This window comes from Dermacentor andersoni, chromosome 6 (genome assembly GCF_023375885.2).
Source record: "Dermacentor andersoni chromosome 6, qqDerAnde1_hic_scaffold, whole genome shotgun sequence".
NCBI classification, from domain to species: domain Eukaryota; kingdom Metazoa; phylum Arthropoda; class Arachnida; order Ixodida; family Ixodidae; genus Dermacentor; species Dermacentor andersoni.
The window spans coordinates 139,027,160-139,046,479 of NC_092819.1; the positions used below are offsets into that span (position 1 = coordinate 139,027,160).

General features: G+C 50.8%; 1 protein-coding gene across 2 annotated transcripts in view; it reads left to right on the forward strand.

Moving 5' to 3' along the window:
* The window catches only part of dsf (nuclear receptor dissatisfaction), a 74,872-nt gene that overhangs the window by 19,259 nt on the left and 36,293 nt on the right, over positions 1-19,320 (forward strand). For both annotated transcript variants that reach the window (XM_055066927.1, XM_055066928.1), the window contains exons 3-4: positions 6,637-6,717; positions 9,567-9,728. In XM_055066927.1, coding sequence (XP_054922902.1) covers positions 6,637-6,717; positions 9,567-9,728 — 243 coding nt within the window. The remainder of the gene's footprint in view (positions 1-6,636; positions 6,718-9,566; positions 9,729-19,320) is intronic.

Below are 19,320 nucleotides of genomic sequence, written 5' to 3' on the forward strand. Positions count from 1 at the left end.
TTCTTAGTCGCCGAGCCCAAAGCTTCGAACGAGGAACGCGTCGAACGGGTGATCAGGCAGGCACATCCGACCTTTTCGGCGTACCTGCGCGGCGGCCGCTTCCGAGATTTAGAAGAATTGGCCGCCGAGGCAAAGCGCATTCAAGGCGACATTCTCGCCGCGCGAGCCTATCGCCCACCGCCGCCCGCCAGCGAGGCCCTTGAGCCACGCTGCGCGTGGGGAGGGCCTGTGCCCCTCCCCCAACGGCAACAACCCGGCCAAGCTGCCTTTGCGGCTACAAGCGGGTGTGCATGGGAGCTGAGCGCGCGCGCTCTAGATCCCTACACGTACGGGAGGCGGGCAGCCTGTGCTGCACCACCGCCCGAAATGCATGCGCAGGGACGCACTTCGACCCAACGCATCGCAGATGCGGACGCTCGTGACAACAGGCCCTTTGGTCATGCAGCGAGTCGACCCCGGCAGGGAGCTGAGGCCGCTCCGCCTCGGGAAAGGTACCGCGGCGGAGTGCGCTGTTTTCGCTGCCAACAACGAGGGCATATAGCAAGGGACTGCACCGCGCCCAGGCCTCCTGCGAGGTCGGGAAACGGGAGCGCGGGTCGCTCGTGAAGGCACGAGTGACCGAAACCTTGCTTGTCCCCTCGGCGTACCGAGCAGGTTGTGTTGCTGGGGCGCACGCGCCCTTTATTCCGGTGACCATTGTCGGCCGCGAATTTCCTGCGCTGCTGGACACGGGCGCAAGCGCTTCGTTGTTCGGCGAACAGGTGTTATCCCACTTGCAGAAGCACTCAGTGCGCTTGCGGGATTGCCGAACGACATTCAATCTCGCGAAAGGCGTGGCCCATTCGGCGGGCGCCGCAAGGCTGACTGTCAGGTGGGGAGAGCGAATGAGACGCACGCGTTTCGTTCATCTCCCCGGGCTCAGTGTTCCGGTGATTCTCGGAAGGGACTTTCTCCTTAAAACTGGAATCGTTGTGGACATTGCGAATGGCGGCTATCGCGACGGACCGTTTACGTTGCTAAAGCCGTTCATCAGCCCGCCGGCGTCCGATCTTGCCTGTGCAGATGGGGCGTCGGAAACGTGCCGCGCGCCAAGTTCGGGGGCAAGCCCTCGAGCTGTGCGCTCGCCTGCTACGACTCCCCTTTGGGAAGGAGAGGCACGGCACGAACCGCGTCGCGCGCAGAATTCGGGGGCAGGCCCCTGCGCTATGCGCTTGTCGACTCAAAGTCCCCATAGGGATCGAGCGACACGGCACGAAGAGGCACCACATCCTCTGGCCGCCTGTGCGGTTCATTTGGATGATACACAGAAGGCTCGCTTGTCGGCACTGTTATGCCAGCACGAAGAGCTCTTCACCGATCAACCTGGCTGTACCGATTTGGCGAGCCACGCGATCGAAACTGGAGACGCGCTTCCTTTGAAGTGTAACCCCCGGCCCGTCAGCCTAGCCAAGAGGCAGGTGATCGATGGCTTGCTGGACGAGATGCTATCGGCCGACATTATCCGCCGCTCGTACAGCGCCTGGGCGTCTCCAATTGTGTTGGTGCCTAAGAAAGATGGCAGTCATCGCCTGTGCGTAGACTACCGCCGTCTGAACGGAGTGACTCGTAAGGATGCCTATCCGCTCCCCACGATTAACTCCATCGTAGGAACCTTGGGCAGTGCGAGGTACTTTACTACGCTGGATGCCTCCAAAGGTTACCTACAGGTCCGGATGGATCAGCGTGACCGGTGCAAGACCACGTTCACGTCCCACAGAGGGTTATTTGAGTTTACTCGTATGCCCTTTGGTCAATGCAACGGTCCTGCGACCTTTCAGAGACTCATGGACCGCGTCCTCGGGGAAGCAAAGTGGTCATACTGCATGTGCTACCTCGACGACATCGTGATTTATTCACGAACCTTCGAAGAACACTTGGCCCATGTTGCCGATGTGCTCGAGAGGGTGAGGGCCGCCGGGATGACTTTGAATCCTGCGAAAGCCCAACTAGCGCAAACCCGAGTTCAGTTACTGGGGTTTACGCTGGGCGGAGGCTCCATTGAGCCGGACCGGGAGAAACTTCGGGCAATCCTCGATTTCCCCGCGCCCAAGGACGTACGTGGCCTTCGCCGCTTTTTGGGAATGGCCAACTTTTACCGGTCATTCATTCCGTCCTGTGCCCGAGTGCAGGCACCCTTGAGCAAGCTCTTGGGTAAGTCGGCCGCGTGGCAGTGGGGACCTGAGCAGCAGCAGGCCTTTCGCCAACTGTCTAGCGCCATTGCGGAGACAGCGCAGCTCAGACTCCCCGACCTGACCAGACCGTTCGTTGTCCAGACCGACGCGAGCGATCTGGGTTTAGGAGCAGTCCTCCTACAGGAATACGATGGTGTGTTGCAGCCGTTGGCCTTTGCCAGCCGCTCCTTGATTCCGGCAGAGAGGAATTATTCCGTGACCGAGAAGGAGTGCCTCGCTATCGTGTTTGCACTACGTAAGTTCGATGTTTACCTTGATGGGACGAAATTCGTAGTGCAGACGGACCACAGTGCGCTCAGTTGGCTGATGCGGCTCCGTGAGCCTGCGGGCCGGCTGGCGCGCTGGGCTCTCCTGATACAGCATTATGACTTTTCAGTGCAGTATCGAAAGGGGAGCACCAACGTGGTAGCTGACGCGCTATCCCGTGCCCCATTGTGCACCAAGAGCATTCCTCCAGGTGTTACAGCCACTGCCGGTGCCTTTGCGCCAGCAAGCGTCGGGGGCGAAACGAGCGCAGAGAGAGGCGAGTCCGCAAGCGGGCAAACCTGTCATTCCGCTCTCCAGGCAAGCAGCGCGCCGCAAAACGAGCGAGCGGGGGAGCTTCTCGAAAGCGAACCTACAACGCCGTTGGCTGCAGTCCTGAGTGGGGACGAGACCAGACTCCCCTTTGGGAGAATTGGAATCGCATTCAGCAGGCAAGAGCTACTGAAGGCCCAGCAAATTGATCCGTTTTGTCGCGGAGTGAGCGACGGTCTCAGGGAGACGGAGCGCCGAGACGCTGCTGGTAGTGCGGCGGGCGCAGGGGGACCGGAACCGGCGTGTGTCGCTGGGTCCCCCGCGGATTCATATTTGCTGGATCACGATGGGCTCCTGCTGAAATACATAGCTACCGATGACGAGGTTGTGGACCCGTTTAAGGTGGTTATCCCCAAGAGTCTGAGAAGCGCACTGTTGCGATCATCTCATGACGAACCCTTGGCCGGTCATTTGAGTGGCTCCAAAGTTTTTGCGAAACTAAGCCAAACTGTGACCTGGCCTGGCATAAAGCGTGACATTTTTCGCTATTGCCGTTCCTGCCATGTCTGTCAAACGGTGAAATCAAGGGGTGGCAAGCCGCCCGGGTTGATGAAACCAATTGACAGTGAGCGTCCGTGGCAAGTGGCCACCTGCGATCTTATGGGGCCTTTCCCCAGGAGTAAGCAGGGGTTCACACACCTGATGGTAGTCGTCGATCATTTTTCGAAGTGGGTGGAGTTGTTTCCGCTTCGAAAAGTGACCGCGCGAGCGGTGCTGGAGAGGCTACAGGAAGTTTTTTGTCGGTTCGGCTTTCCGAAAAGACTAATTACGGACAACGCGTCCTATTTCACTGCTCGGGTGTTTGGTGCTACGTGCCGTTCCCTGGGAATTAAGCACTGCACCACGTCGCCCTACCATCCCCAGTCCAATTTGACGGAGAGGGTCAATAGAACCCTCAAACCAATGTTGGCGGCCTTTGCCGTAAGTCAAAAGGATTGGGCAGACCACTTGAGTGAGCTCGCGTTCGCAATCCGAACCGCCGAGAATCGCTCGACTGGTTTCTCTCCCGCTTTCCTCAATTTTGGAAGGGAGCTGGCAAATCCGGTGACCAGTGTCATTCAATGTCAGCTCGGGGATGAGGAGGCGCCGGCAGACTGTTCTGCGTACGCTTCAGCACTTCGGGACAGGCTTTGTCGGGCTCTCTGTAGAGCAAGGCAGAGTTTGACTTCGGCCAGGGCCCAGCAGAAGGCTCAGTACGACCGGAAGCATCGCCATCTTTCATTTAAGGTAGGTGATTTAGTCCTGAAGCGCAACCAAGCTCTTAGCGACGCGAGCAAGGGGTTCTCAGCCTCGCTCGCTCCTAAGTGGCTTGGTCCGTACCGAGTAGAGAAAGTTTGGTCTCCGCTCGCGTACTTGCTGAAGGATTCCCCTTCGGGAAAACTCAGCCGTGCCCATATCGCCGACCTGAAAGCCTTTGCGTCGCGGTCCGACGAGCTCGCGCCGGTGCCCAGTGGCACCACGCGCAAGCAACAGGGCACACCCGGCGCGAAGGACCGCATTCGGACCACGCACCGGTACAACCTGAGGAAACGGTCACCTGTGTGATATCGCGCCCGACGGCGGACTCTTTCCGCCACCGAAGGCCCTCAGTAATATTGCTTAGCCTCAGTGGGTTAGCTTCTTTGCGGCCAGTGCACGAAAAGAAGCTGGCCCCAGCCCAGCTTTCTGCTAATGTTGTTAGCAGTGTGTTGTAGCGGTGTGCATTTTTATTTTTATTTTTGGGTACGCATGCTGAGTGTAATTATTGTGTTAATGTTTTAAGTGTACAGTGGTATAGCTCATTTTTTTTTTTGTAACTTGTAACTTGTTTTCTTCTGTGTTTTTTTTCTCTCTTCTCGTTTTCGTTTTTTTTTTTACCTTTTTTCTTGTCAAGAACGGGGTCATGTTGTGTCGTGTCGTGTGTAATTGGCGTGTCGTGCAGCGCGGGGGTGACAATGGTCACGTTGCCTCGTTGGTGCGGGGAGAGGGAAGCTTCGACCCTGGATCGGCGCGGCGCGTTGTGAACAACGGGCGGCATGGCGGACGTTAGGGGTGATGCGCGGTACCACGAGGAGAGTGTGCGCGTGCGTGTGTGTGCGCGTGCGTGCGTGCGTGCGTGGAGGCCGTTGCTCGTTGCCGCACCAACTCCATCGTATGGCCGCGGATACCGATGGTGGACGGGACCCTATGACATCACGCCAGGAGCTCGGCTCTCTGCAGTCGCCGACGCCGTCCGAACGCCCTGCAACCGCCGCTGTGGCTGCTCATCCATCCTGCATACGGCGGCGTGGCAAGCTGACCTGGCAGTGTCCTGCCCCGTCCACCTGGAGTTCGGGACCACCACCACCACGAAAGCGGCACTCATCGGGCTCGCCGGCAACTTCGACGGAACAACGGTGAGCCCGTTCCTGCGTTAACGTGGCCTGCAATCAAGCCTACGCTCGCAGCTCCCGCGACTTCGGCCACCGCCCTAGCCACAGAACTATACGCGCCGCGTTCTCTTCGCACCCCTGGACATTGCCCCGCGCTAGCAGCAGACTCTTTTGTTAATATTTCTTCCCCCCTTCGCGGCGTCATTTTCTTGTATTTTAGAGTGTATGATCTTTTATTTATTATTTTTCCATTATCATTGTATGTATGTTTTTTTTGTACGCATAGTGCTTGCTGGGCTGAGGTAGCAATTAGCTAGTGCATGAAAGGCTCAGTTGTCTTTGGTGCATTAGCTCCTACCAGCTTCTTCGCCAGACTGGTAGGGGGGCAATTAAGGAGAGGAGGATGTGGGGATTTGGGGAATTCGACGTGCCATTGCGCGGGCGCATTTCACCCATGTCTGCAATCCTTTTTGCCACGTCGTCCTTGCTCCGAACCAGTTTTGGCGGTGGCGCTCCACTTGCGCTGGTTCGCGGTGAGGGCGGAGCTAGTGACGTCACGGAGCGGCCCCTGGTGGCTACTGCCGTGACGGTAGCGACTCTCTTGCTCCTTGGGACAGCGCCCGGTACGTACATGCTTCCTCTCGTCCGCCGACACCTTTGTGACTAGGACTGAGCTCACGCACGGTGCCTTTGCCCGTGCGGGGAGCGCGTACCTCGTGTTGTTCCTATCCCGACGCTAAGCCGAAGAACGGGTGCCTAGTGCTCGCGCGAGGTCGTACCACGCCGAGCCGAACTCATCGGAGGCCCAAGCCGAAGGAGATTGCCCGAGCTCTCCCGAGTTGACCCATCGGTTATCGCGAGAGCGAGTAGCATAGCCGCCGGGACTTTTCCTAGCGGCGCGTCCCAGCTTGAGCCTGTGCTCTCGCAGCGACGTGCTACAGGCGCCCCTAACTGTATTTTCGCCCTTGGTGCGGGACCCCTTTGGTTCCCCGCCGTCCCGGGACTGGGCGTTCGTGCAGTGTTGGGTGCCGTTGGAGACAATAAACGGTTTCCGTCAATTTAGGGCAATACTGTGTTCTTGCGTGCGTCGCTCGGTAGCCCCTCGTGGCCTGAGCTCGCGCGCAGCGGCGCTAGAGGCTGACGGCTGACGCGGCCCTGTGGCTCGCTAAGCTCGAACCCGCGGTGGTCGGTACTCCTGTGAGACCCTAAGACCCCACAGCATATCAATTAAAATTAACGTATTGTTCGCGCCCTGTGCAAGTAAGCACAGCCTAAATAAAAATCAACGTGAACAATGTACAGCAGAAACGATAACAAGTTTAGGACAATTCTAGGCCCATTTTGCAGGAACTTTGGGATGCAGTACGTTAATATGCTGGAAAAAGTACTTAATGGAGAAGACAACATCGCTATACATGCAGTCCTCCGCAATTATTGACCATTTTGCTTTCTTTCTTTTACCGTCGCCTGAACCACAGGGGATCGCCTCCTGGACATTCCTTGTAGAGTCTGCGGCGACAGGAGCTCAGGGAAGCACTACGGAATATACAGCTGCGACGGTAAGCAACCTTATACGCACATCTCCATACATCGAACCATGACAGAAGCAAGCTCGACGTGTCATTTGCTTTGCAATTGTTGTGTAGAAATGGTGCTCCTTTGCACGCGCACACAAACAATAAAAGAATTACTGGAATACCGAAAGAGCAACGTCATTGCCGCACGGGAGTAGCAAAAGAGAATGTCAAGTGGCGAGAAAATATAGCTCACAGAATGTACTTTTCAGACGAACGCCTTAAGGCAAATGCATGCCTCTTGAAACAGTAATATTAAATCATTATGAAGATCCATACAAACTCACAATAATTATTCTAAAAATATATTTTTCGTAGTTATACAGCAGTTGTGTCGAAACGTAGAACAGGAGAGTGCCGGTGTAGCTGCACGAGCACCAGGCAGCGCAACACGCACCATCGCCGTCCACTTCACCGCTTCACAGTCCATCACTGTATTGTCATTACCGGTACTCTACCCGGCTGCCCAGCAGCGGAGAAATTACCTCACCCTCCTACCTTTATAACCATTCTTGAATCTGTCACCGCTCTCCCTTTTTTCGCAGTTTAAGACCGCTTCCAACCCATCAAGCAAAACAAGCATTGCCTCTCGACCTGCCGTTTGTTCCCTGCGCTCCATCATCAATTGGATGGCACTTCTCGCGTCACCAAGTTGTGCTGATCAGTCTATATAGAGCAAGATGGACGAAATAGAAAACTGCAGAAATTGCCACGGATTTTGAGCTTTTAGTTCATTCAGCTGTGCTAGTGTTCACGTGTGCATATATGTAAATATTGACACGTGTACTTCTTTATCGTTATCGGGCCACCACTTCTTACCACCTAAGAAATGTTATCGCACAGCGCAGGACACGCCTGCATGCAAAAGAAGTTTCTGGAATGTTATCGATGGTACCATCCGCTGTCTTTCCCCGCAACTTGTGTAAGCTGATTGCATCTATATATGCGCGACGCGAATAGTGTGGAACTTTGTGGAAGACACGACGGTCCCAGCGGTTACTCTGGAACATTCGACGACTGATCTATAATAGCCGACGCGCTTGACCCGCTGATCAGATTTCGTGCTAGAACACAGTACTGCTACTGTGTTCTTTAACGTCACTACCACGTGACGATATACTGAAGGTCGGCTAGTCTGTGTGCGGATGGACTGGCTTGCGTCATACGCTCGAAGGAAGGTGGGCTGTTGCGTTGGTGCTAGAGATGGATGTATGAGACCCGCCGAGTCGATGGCGGAAGTGAAACTGTCTTTATTGAAGGTGCACAGATTCAGGACGTGTAACAGGTGGCGGCGAAATACAGCGCATATATTGCAAGACAAAAGGAGGCGACGATATTGTCATCTGAATGTAGAACCTGTGCCACATCGGCGGCTCTGATTTTATCGGTATTTAGCTCAGCGCCTCGCTAGCTCGGTGGCGCCAGGACCATAGAACGGCTTGCAAAAAAAAAAAAATGCTCGCGGTTTAACGAATTTGAACGAATTCACCGTGCACAGAGCGAGCGGACAGAGCATTCTGTGTAAAGCAACCAGATAGTAGTAAAGAACTCCAAAAGCTGACCGTGTTATACAGACAATACAGATAGCCTGCCGTCACGATGAATTAACTCGAAGAAGCTTTTAGAATCTGTTATTCTCATCAGAAGTTTGGTATAAAAGATGTGAGCAACAGAACTTGTGCCATAGCAGGTATGTCTAAAAGTTAACTACACAAAACAATAATTGCAACAGCATTAGAAACAAAAAAGCAGACATAAAACGAGAGATTTATTGGATTTACATGAAGCAAAGTACGACATTGGTGCACTCTTAAACTACTGAGTAATTATTGTTTACTGGTGGGCTATACAAACGTATGCACGAAAGCTGTCATTTCAGTTAGCTTGCTCGACACTCTTGTGCACGTGCCTTCAAATTGTGGAAAAAAAAAGGAAAAAGAAGGCGCACCGAAGTATTAAAAGGATGTAGCAGCTCACTTATTTCTGAAGATGGTTCTTGTGGCTCATGAGGAGCTTCTTCAACTGTTTATCAGCCTACACTGTACATTCATATGAACATGTAACGTTAGGAGACGGGAAGACAGCGGTGTGAATTAAAGCGAAAAGGGAGGCTAGCCGATATTCTCCTTGACATCAAGAGGAAGAAATGCAGCTGGACAGGCCATCTCATGCGTAGGGCAGATAACCGACAGTCTGTTAGAGTTAAAGAATAGGTGCCGTAAGTGAACCAGGTACAATTTGTATATTAACTTACGCGCCGTAAATTAATTATTGAGAAAAGTTATTAAGCATTATTATGTTAATGATTCTATTAACCATTTTGACTTCTTGTAGAAGTAATGGCCGCCTCATCGAGTTCTTTAAAAGTAAAGCACAGGGTTTAGAATTGTACTATTTGCAATAGGCCTTTTTTTTTTTTTTAAATTGGTATACCTAAAGAATAACACCATAGAAATGTATACAAGTGGTTGGTTCACGTTAAGAACTGCTCTAGCGTGGGAATAACTTTTTGGTAGCTGCATGCGACAGATGTGTTCAAGGTACCAGTATATTCACTAGGCCTGTTGAAGATGGTCTCAACTCTTTCTATTCTTTTCTTTTCCTTTTAGTTTGTTTCATCCGGCGTCTACATATACACTGTGTACCAAACCAAACGCTCGCCTGGTTCCCCTCCGATGCCGTACACCTCTTTGATTTCTATGCATTGAATGTAGGGTAGTAAACCGCGGGCGTGGGTCTGTTTGACATCCCTCTCCTTCATTCGCTTTCTCTCTTTCGTGTATTAGCATTCGAAGTAGCAAGGCACGGGAGTCACTCTTGCCGTCGCTGCGCAGGTTGCTCGGGCTTCTTCAAGCGCAGCATCCACCGCAATCGGGTTTACACGTGCAAGGCCCAGGGCGAGCTGAAGGGCAAGTGCCCCATCGACAAGACCCACAGGAACCAGTGCCGGGCCTGCAGGCTAAGGCGGTGCTTTGAGGCCAGCATGAACAAGGACGGTGAGCGGTTCCTCTCCCACTGGTATTTCACCATGACGCCCACTTGACTCCTATAATCCTTCAGTGTGCACATTTCTCAGCCGGCACAAACGCTTAATTCAGTATTTCGGCACGCTTATCAGAAAAAGTTAAATGATTGTTTCTTCCGGTGTTGTTCCGTGCTTTTTTTTTTTTGCGTTGCCGCCTTTTCATGCATAGATGAACTTCAACGAATGATCGGGGGCTCAGCGATTGTTACTCTTCACACTATTTTTATTTACACCTTCGAGCGACACGTCCTGTACGCATGACATGTAGCCGGTACATGGAAATATTTGTATTCATGACATTGTCAGCTTCGTGGGCCTGCACACACATAGAGTAGACAAGCGTTGCAATGTGAACTTGTTACACCCTATATAAAGGATAAGAACATATAAATCGACGCTGTAGACACAAAATGCCGTGCCTGTGTGTTTACGCCTTTTTGTGTTCTCATTTCTGCAAGCACTTTCTCATCGTCGACAAGATCAGGTGATGTCAGTTGGTTTGAATAGCCGTTCGTTTCTGCAACGAGCAGACCGGGTGACGGGCGTTCGGCAACTTCCGAACCTATATATACAGCACCTGACACCACGGTAAATACTAGAGCTTCCTTTAAATAATTGAGCGTGGCTATCCATCAAGGCGTACTCGCTTTAATAATGTTTGCTTTCCGCTCGTGAATATTCTCAATCGTGATAAGCTTTCGAAGACGGAAGGACCTTTTCAGCCACGTCGCTGACTTCTGCCCGAGTTCGACATATTATCGCGAGCGTGGAGAGCAACAGCCGCTGCGCGTTTACATTTTCACGAAACATCGGTGCAGCATGGTCGCTCGAACTTTTTTTATTCCCTCCTGGTTTCCCTCCTCTTTAGCGTGAAAAAAATGTCAGTTTTGCATATCTTAAGAGCTGTTCAAAGCAGGTACATTTCTATACTCGCCGACTATCGCTCCCCTCTAATGACGATGCTGTAGCTGAGCTAGTGATCAAGAGTGCTATGGTGGAAGGTCCGAATTTGGCAAAGTTCATTATTTCAGCGAGCTCTTGCGACGATCTCAGATGAAGTTTCTAATGGTACCAAGACAAAAGAAAAACGCAGTTTCGCTCGAATGGTGAAGCACCGATTGCAATAACAAATTAGCAGACATCCATAAGAAGTAAGAATAGTACTTTTATTGGCCCTATCAACTTGTAAACATTCGCTTGCTAACTAAATTAATAAGATGGTGTCAGCGATCCCACGCAAACATAAACATATACTCGATTAGCGCGGACACTCGCTATGCGAACGTTGGTGTGAGCAATCGCGGGAGCAGCAGCGAGCGAAGTGACCTTCGTGCGTTCTGTCGCTTCCACGCAAGAACGGCGAGAACACCACATGCACAAAGGTGTGAGTCGTCTGCAAATCCATTTCAATATACTGCACGCACGAGTGTGCGCGGCCGTGCGAAGTACGCATTTATTCGCGGAATGGAAGCATACCCTCCTCCTCCTTCCCGCGCTACCTCCCCTCTTTCCTCCATATATGGCGCGCGAGATTTAACTGTGATTATGGAAGAAGGAACAAAAACTGAGGAGAGGCCCTGACCTCACTCTTTGAAGCTTACGGTATCTTCGACTGGTCGCCTCCATCCCCCGAAGCAGAGTTGGGCAGATCCGGCGTCCCCCGAGCTCAGAGGTAGAGGACAAGCGCGCAAGCCGAACGTGTGACTCGCTCTCGGAGGAGGAAATGGCAGATGTGAAACCGTGCACGTGACTACTGCCAACGTCCAATGTTTCGCCTATCAAAAGCTCCCGGCGCTGCCGAGAAAACCGGCGGACGCGGCGGTGGCACGAGCGTTCGTCGAGACGTCAGCATGCAGTGGCCTAGGTTGCCTAGGTTACGGTGGGCCGTCGCCAACAGCAGCGACGCGGCGCTGCGATGACGTTTCAATCTCGACGACTGCTCCGACAACAGGGCTCGGAGGGCCTCAGAGCGCTCGAAGATGGAGGAGAGCAATCGAGAAGAACCAGCCGAACGCAGGGCGCGCGCCCTCTTTCAACCAGCCGAAGGCAACGCCGCTCGCGAGAGCGCTCCAGAGCGCTCAGAGGCGACCAGCCGAAGATGGCATAAGTGAAGCCGGAAGTTGACGTTGCTGCGCGATCATGACGGGCCTGTTCTCCTGTCTTGTTTACATTTCTCGCGATATCACGCCGCGCTACGCGAAACCAGTCTGCTTGGTCTCGGGCGCTGCGCGGCAATCCAAAAGCAAAGGCTGTCATCGCGATGCCTCATCGCATTACTGTCGCCGAAGTCATGCTGAAAGAAGTCCATACTCAGCTTCGCAAATTGGACCGGGCGGTTGAATCCGCTGCTTTAGCGGCTTTTGTGAAAACAAACATGCCCTATCAGCCTAGCCGATTGAACTGTTCTCATCTGCCGCAAGTACCGGCCGCTGCCCAGTTCTAGCGTGTATTTAAACAAAAAAGACCGCGCTTATCGCTCCCTTCTACTTGCTTTTCTCTGCTTGGATTTCCTATGCCTCTCAGACAGACTTGCGAGCTGTCTGGCACGAAAAATATGTACGCATTCTTATTGCACTGCAGGAGTGTACTGGACACACGTGCGACACACCGACCCATTTGCGATTAATTTGGAGTTCATGAGCACAAACGCGTATTCTCGCTGTCACCCTGGACATTCGAGGACATCACATGCATCTTAAGTGTACCACGATTGCAATCAAAGAGCTGCATTCCATCTGCAGAAGCCAAGTCATTAGTCCTGGAACACCTGAACACGATTTACCCGAATCACCTAGAAGTACACACAGATGGCTCTGTCAAGGCAGACGGAGACCGCTGTGCAGCTGCATTCTATATTCCCTCTCTAAGATATACGTGGTCTGGCCGTCTGGACTGTATAGCCTCGTCGACAGTTGTGGAAGGCGTAGCAATAGCTTCTGCTCTGCGCAAATTAAAGACTTTGCCTCCGCAGAATGTGGTTGTGCTTACGGACTCAAAGGCCGCATTACAACAAGTATACCGTGGTTTGCCATCCCTCAAGTTCCCACGCAAATCACTAGCCATCGTGAAAGAACTCAACAACAAAGGCTTCACAGTAAAGTTTCAGTGGATTCCCTCCCACATTGGTATCTCAGGAAACGAAAAAGCTGATGCGCTTGCATACGCAGCGCTCTATCATTCTCCCAAAATCAAAGCTCCAAAGAGCAATCAAGTGCAAAAATCTAACATTCGAAATCACCTCGCGTCGCTTTGGGTTCCACCGCATATGCCCTGCGTAACCAAGAGATTGCACCGGGAGGAAGCCACACTTCTATATCGAATAAGGACAGGATCTGCTAATACACCGGCCTGGTCATTTAAAACGGGGCGAATCAATTCTCCGAACTGTACGGCATGCAACGAAACAGGAGACATTGAGCACTTTTTGTGGTCCTGCCAGCAATTCCAAGATGAAAGAGACACTCTCCTGAAGAATCTGCAAAACAAGGACCTTCCGCATGGGCACCTGCAACACCTTATAGTTCCCGAGGGATCAGTTATAGCCCGGAAAGAAACTTCACGTCTCCTCATCGAATTCTTAAGAGAGACTGGTTTGATGGACATATGGTGAAACCCTTCAGCGGTATTGTGCGAGACGCTCGGGCGGCGTAATTACCGGCCTTGTTCGCCAGGCTAAACCCACCTGTTGCTACAATTCACCACCACCACCACCACCACCACCATCGTGCTTTATTGAACAAATTTCGGGTGGCCGCGCATCACTACCACAGCGCGCCGGCGAGTAGGCAGAACATCATTTCTGACTTTAGAAATGACTTCAGGCGTTTAGATACATTGACTGCGGCCTGAGGTGTCTTCTTCCCACGGTAAGTGAACCTTTAGGGAAGTGAATTTTTGTGATAGCCGGCGCACGGTGCAGAACAACAGGCGCGTAGACCCGGCCTACGTGCGACCACGGAACAGCCGTTTGATATATTCGCAGGCGTACGTTCTGTCGAGCCTTGCTCACTCTTGCAGCGCATCCCCTAACTTTCACTTCCCTGCGCTTTTCGCGCGCACAGGTAAGATACGCCTGCGGTAGGGAGGATTCGTTCCTTAATAAGTCAAAGCAGCCGCTCCTTTCCCATCACCCCTGATGATGCCTCGACTAGCCGTCGCACTTGACGAGGGCAGCAAAATGCATATATTCTGCGTAAAGCTCTATCAGCACGTATATTGTGGTACACCTGTCCAGGTGTGTATGACCCTCGAACGTGCTCTGCTTGACAACGTTCGTGCTGTCACGAGTACTGCGAGCAATAAGCAACAGTTGATCAACATTTGTTTTATTATACACGAAAGCAAGTTGTTACCGAACATGAAATTCTCAGACTGATATTATGCATTCTTGGATAACGTACGTTCTACGTGCTGCAAATGCACCATGCGCTGTCAAAAGCAGAAATCACCGACCTGCAAGGCGTTCATTGTACAGATTCTAAAACGCATCTATTTCGGCCTGTACGATGGCACGTTAGCATGATTCCGCCGAAGAGGGCAAAATTTGCCGTGGATAGTCCTTCGTCCGTTGCCATTGCCGTGGCGTGGTACATTGCGTACAGCGTTGCATGCGCGTTGATTTCATGAGTTTTAATTCCTCCTGTCCCATCTGGCCGCAGCAGCATCCGGAAGAGCATAGATGTTGGTACCGAGCGATGGTATCAAAGATGGCCGACGGTGCAAAGAGTACAAACACGTCAAAAATGCTCGGATTGACGTAAAATTTTCAGGGAGGTTCCTGAAAGTGAAGTAACTTAATGGCGTTGAAAAGAAAATTTGGCACATTTTGTTCTCGTTAGGAATAGATCCCGTACTCACCTCGGGGTGCGAGAAGAGCATGCTTCTCCGACGTCACAGCGGCTCCACGCGGTTCGGTTTGACTAAATGTGTGGCTAGTGCGTGCGTCATTGCACACGTCACGTAACAGCCATCTGTTTGATTAAAGGTTTGGTGTAGCCTGGGCGTCATTGGCCACATGGCGGCATAGCCAATGGAGAGGAGGTGGCGCCACGTCACGAGCGTACAAAATAAAAACATTTCACCAAAGGGGCTATAATGCGCTCGCATTCCCACACGTCAGCAGTCGTAAAGGGACACTAAAGGCAAATACTAAGCCAACATAGACTGTTTTAAAACCATTCCAGAAAACTCGCCACGCTTGTTTCGTGCCAAGAAAAGACATAGTTTATGAAGAAATCGCCTCCGAAGGGTCCGGATACCTTTTTCGAAATTCGAATCTTCCACATCTCAAGCGGGGGAGTGGGGACGTTGCACGCCATCCCCGCCCTTTGCTGCTGCCGGTGAGTAAAACGGCGCCCGACAGACGGCGGTACCGAGCCAAGGTGGATTCGTCGCAGCAGCTGCCTCTTTGCTAAAGTGGCGTAGAGCATCCGGGCATCCCGCGACATCACATGGAAGTTGAATTCCCTGCTACTTGCAGTTGGTGCGACTTTCGCGAGCCAGCAAAACCAGCGAAGCAGTACGCAATAAAGAGACTATTCAAACTCGAAAGCATGGGCTGCGTGGAGTCGAGCGGAAAAGAAACCTTCCGACCACCCGCGTCGTTGTCAAGGGTTATTTCAATGAGTTCTTTTTTCTAAACATGAAATAGAACTGCACAAGTAGCATTTCGTTTCGTCTTATAAAAGAATACAAGGATGTTTTTCGCAACGAGTGGTTGAGTACTAGTGACAGAATTTAACTCAGGAGTGCTTTCGTCATCGCGCAAGTACTTCATTGTCCCGGGGGTTCTCTAATCACGTCCTGTATTTACCTAAATTTCAGTGTTATTAAAGCTTAGTTCGCGATAATATTGAGGCCTTAGAGATTCTCGAGCACTAATATATCACTTTAGCTTGACTTAATATTTCCCTTTAGTGTCGTTTAAGCATCTCTGTCATAATTTATTCGGATATGCCTCAATAATAGTTAAATTAATTTTATTCAAGCACCCTGTTGAGCAAATGCCACTGTTTCTTCGAAGGTAAATGGATTAAAATCCCAATGGACACTTCCTGATAAATAAGAAGTGGGATCCTTTATGAAAGAGACTATGCTCACAAAACGACCGGTTCTGGTGGTAACATCAGTGAGATTTTTGGAAGCGTTCATGCCCCAGACAAAACTTCGTGCCTTGAGTTCCTTGCGCATGCGCAAGCAAAATAGCGTTGAATCTTCTGAAATGCCTTAGAAGTTTATAATCACTACCCATCTTGAAATCGACTACACTCACACCAACATTTCTTTTTATTAAACATAAAATTTGTGGCGCGTACAGTCCTAATACTTTATTTCCAAGAGATGTTACCTCTTACTTATGCTTCTTTTCATGTGTGATTAATGTAACACACACTTATTTTTATGATGTCTAGCTTGTGAATTGTACCACAATTGAGGTGGCGTAAGAATATGTCCGAAAGCGGGCGTGCACACATGCGCGTCGTTTCTTCCGGTTGAGATCCCATTACGCCTTACACGGTTTCCAGCAGAACGGAAATTTAGGCCGGAAACGGAGCGACACTATTTTAGAATATTATATTTCAGGTGAAGGCAGATGAGCTCACACACATATGTGCTTAACTTTATGGGGACTGTAACCACAGTTGTTTCACAAGATGTCTCTGTACACCATATTTCTTAGCGCAAACGGCCGCCTAAATGGATCGCGGAGTTTCGGAAATTCAGCTTTGCCTTGCATGCAAATGCGGCGCAACGTATGTAGCTTAACGTTTTCTTTGTTGAAAATGACCTTTTTATTTTCTTGCTTGAAAACAATAATACTGGTTACTGCAGCATATGTTTTTTTTTCTTCGTATATGGCATCCTTCTGAAGATTCGCGGTGCGGGTGTATGAAGCTTGGCTATAAATATTGGCACAGCGCCAAGAATGAGGTCAGTGGTGCAGCTGTCACGGCGGATGATGGATGACCTAGACAAGACTGGGCGAGTGGTGTTGCGGATGAGGGCATCGGCACAATTGGTGCAGTGCCAACTCGGAGAGGTAGCGCAGCGCAAAGCGGATGACTTCAGCGTCCGACATAAGTTGGCCAAGGTCAATTCCCATGATCGCGAAATCGAGGCTGAAATGCCGTTCCAAACAAATGATAAGCGAAATCAATTATGGTCGGGCGATTGAAGCGCGAGTACATAACGCGAGGCCAAACACTAGTTCATGAAAATTATGCATTCACTATGTCACCAATGTAAAAATATGAAAAAGTGCAGACAATATAATTAGAATTGGACAATGTGACGCCATGGCTCTTTTCTTCCATCCAGTCCACGAATACTTATTAGGACGAAACTGTGCAGGCTTCCTGAAGTTTGCTCGTGACGATCGATGCTGAGATATGCCCAGATTGTGTTACCGCATTTAACACTGTAAATGTTGTCAACAATCTTTTGTGCTTAGACGTAAAAAGTAATGGCAGAATATACGAGGGCGAATTAGAAAGTCTTTGCCTCTCTTTTTTATTAGCCAAAATAAGGTATATACAGGTAATGACAAATATACGTAATATTCTACGTACTTTACACTATTTTTCCACGCATTCCCCGCACCGGTTCAGACATCTGTCCAGTCGAAGCATTAAACTTGAGAGGCCCCTGTGGTAGAATTCGTCCTGCTGGCTGTGGAACCACGGCCAGACTGCTACCGTGGCTTCACGGTTCCATGTGAATCGCTGTCCGGCCAGGAACTTCTTTAGCAGACTGTAAATGTGAAAAGCCCTCGGGGCGAGGTCCGCCCAGTATGTTGGGTGGCCCAGACTCTCCCAGTGAAATGAGCGGAGCTTGTCGGAGCTTCTGATTGCCACACGTGGCCTCCCATTGTTGCAGAGATTGACCGCGTTGTACACATCGAGAATCCCCCGGCATTGTCACCCGATGGCAGCCAGCACCTATGACAGTGCGGAACAATAACTGTCGGCACTGGTGGTTGGACCTCGTGTCATGAAATGCCACGGGAACGGCCCTCGCCGATTCCAGACGACCGTTAACAGCGTGCACTTTCCCAACAGATGGCAGTGAACGGACTCTTTTTTTTTTTTTTTTTTGTCACAAGCTAACCCGGATGTTTCCACACCAGACTCTGCTGCTTCGATTCCGGCGTGAAATGCAGTATCCACGATTCATCGCCAGTAATGAAGCATTCCAGGAAGTTTCACCCTCCTCAGCATGTAACGTTGCAGATGATTCAGTGAAGGAATCATTCGCCTGCCTTTGATCATATCATCCAACAGCTCGGGCACCCACCGACCTGAATCCTTCCGGCACCCTAAAAACCCACGAACGATGTCGTAACAACTCCCATACGAAATGCCAAGCTCCCGGGAAATGTCCTTGAAGTGCACCAGCCGATCCGCTTTCACCATTGCATCCACGCAGGGAATGTTGTCGTCAGTTCGCGATGCACGCGGCCTTTTGCGAACTCACAACACCACCACCTCACACTTCTCAAAGCGGGGCACCTTTCCCCATACCTGGGCTGAATTTTCCTGTGCATTTTGATGGGCGTTCGTCATTTGCTTCATGGAAAACGCATCGCATTTCATGGCACGTACGCCGTGGACGTGTGAAGCGCAACCTCCATCTTGAACAGCTACCGGCATATAAGGCCCGGCGGGTCGAAGAAAGGTTCACCGCTGGGAATGGATATGTTAACTTCACATTTACAGCCGTTTTTCGGCTAAATAATTAATAGTGGAAAATATTTCTCATTCGCCCTTATATAAAGTATTAGCCTTATGAGGTTTCATAAGTAACATTATTTTTTACCAGCCTTTTCTGTAAATAATATGTTTTAGCAATTTATTCAGGGCCAGACAAGAAATATCAGGTGACACACTTGCTGTGTTAAAGCAGATTGAAGTGTGGCTTTCATGAATTATTTCAAGGCAATGTTGACTTTGTCTTAACACCGAAATACCAGATGTGTGTTGGTGCTAAGAACACATGCAGGTGGTACTTAGTTCAATACCTGGGTGAAACTACTGCTCTGAATTCGTGCAAAACTCTGAAGGCTGACCGGTTTAACGCCTGCCGTTATATAATGAGGGAAATAAGTACATATGGGTCCATTGATACTCCATTGTGACGCCATGTTGTGACAAATATACTCGCTTACTTAAGCGCCATTTGTACTGCTGTGTTCTCTTTGTATGCGATATGATGTGAGCGGATGCAGCAGATGACTTGGTGCCGCAAGCCTCGAATGGCAAGCCTTGATTTTTTTTCCACCGAGAAGTTAGCCCGGCGAAATGTAGATAGTGCTGCCGTGCCTTCATGAGCCGCCATTGCAGGACATATGGGCTTGTATGGTAGCTTCGTTACCATGCATACGTACCTTGAGTGGGTGTTCGGATAGGCACGTAGTCAGTTCTGTATCGGCGCTTGGAAGGAACACTCGCTGCTTCGTAGCTGTGAAGTAGTATGGACAGAGCGGCTCCTTCTTGTGACCTTGCAGATGAACAGCGAGCTAGAAGGACAGTAATTAGATAAATAACGACGGCAGAAATTAGGGAAAG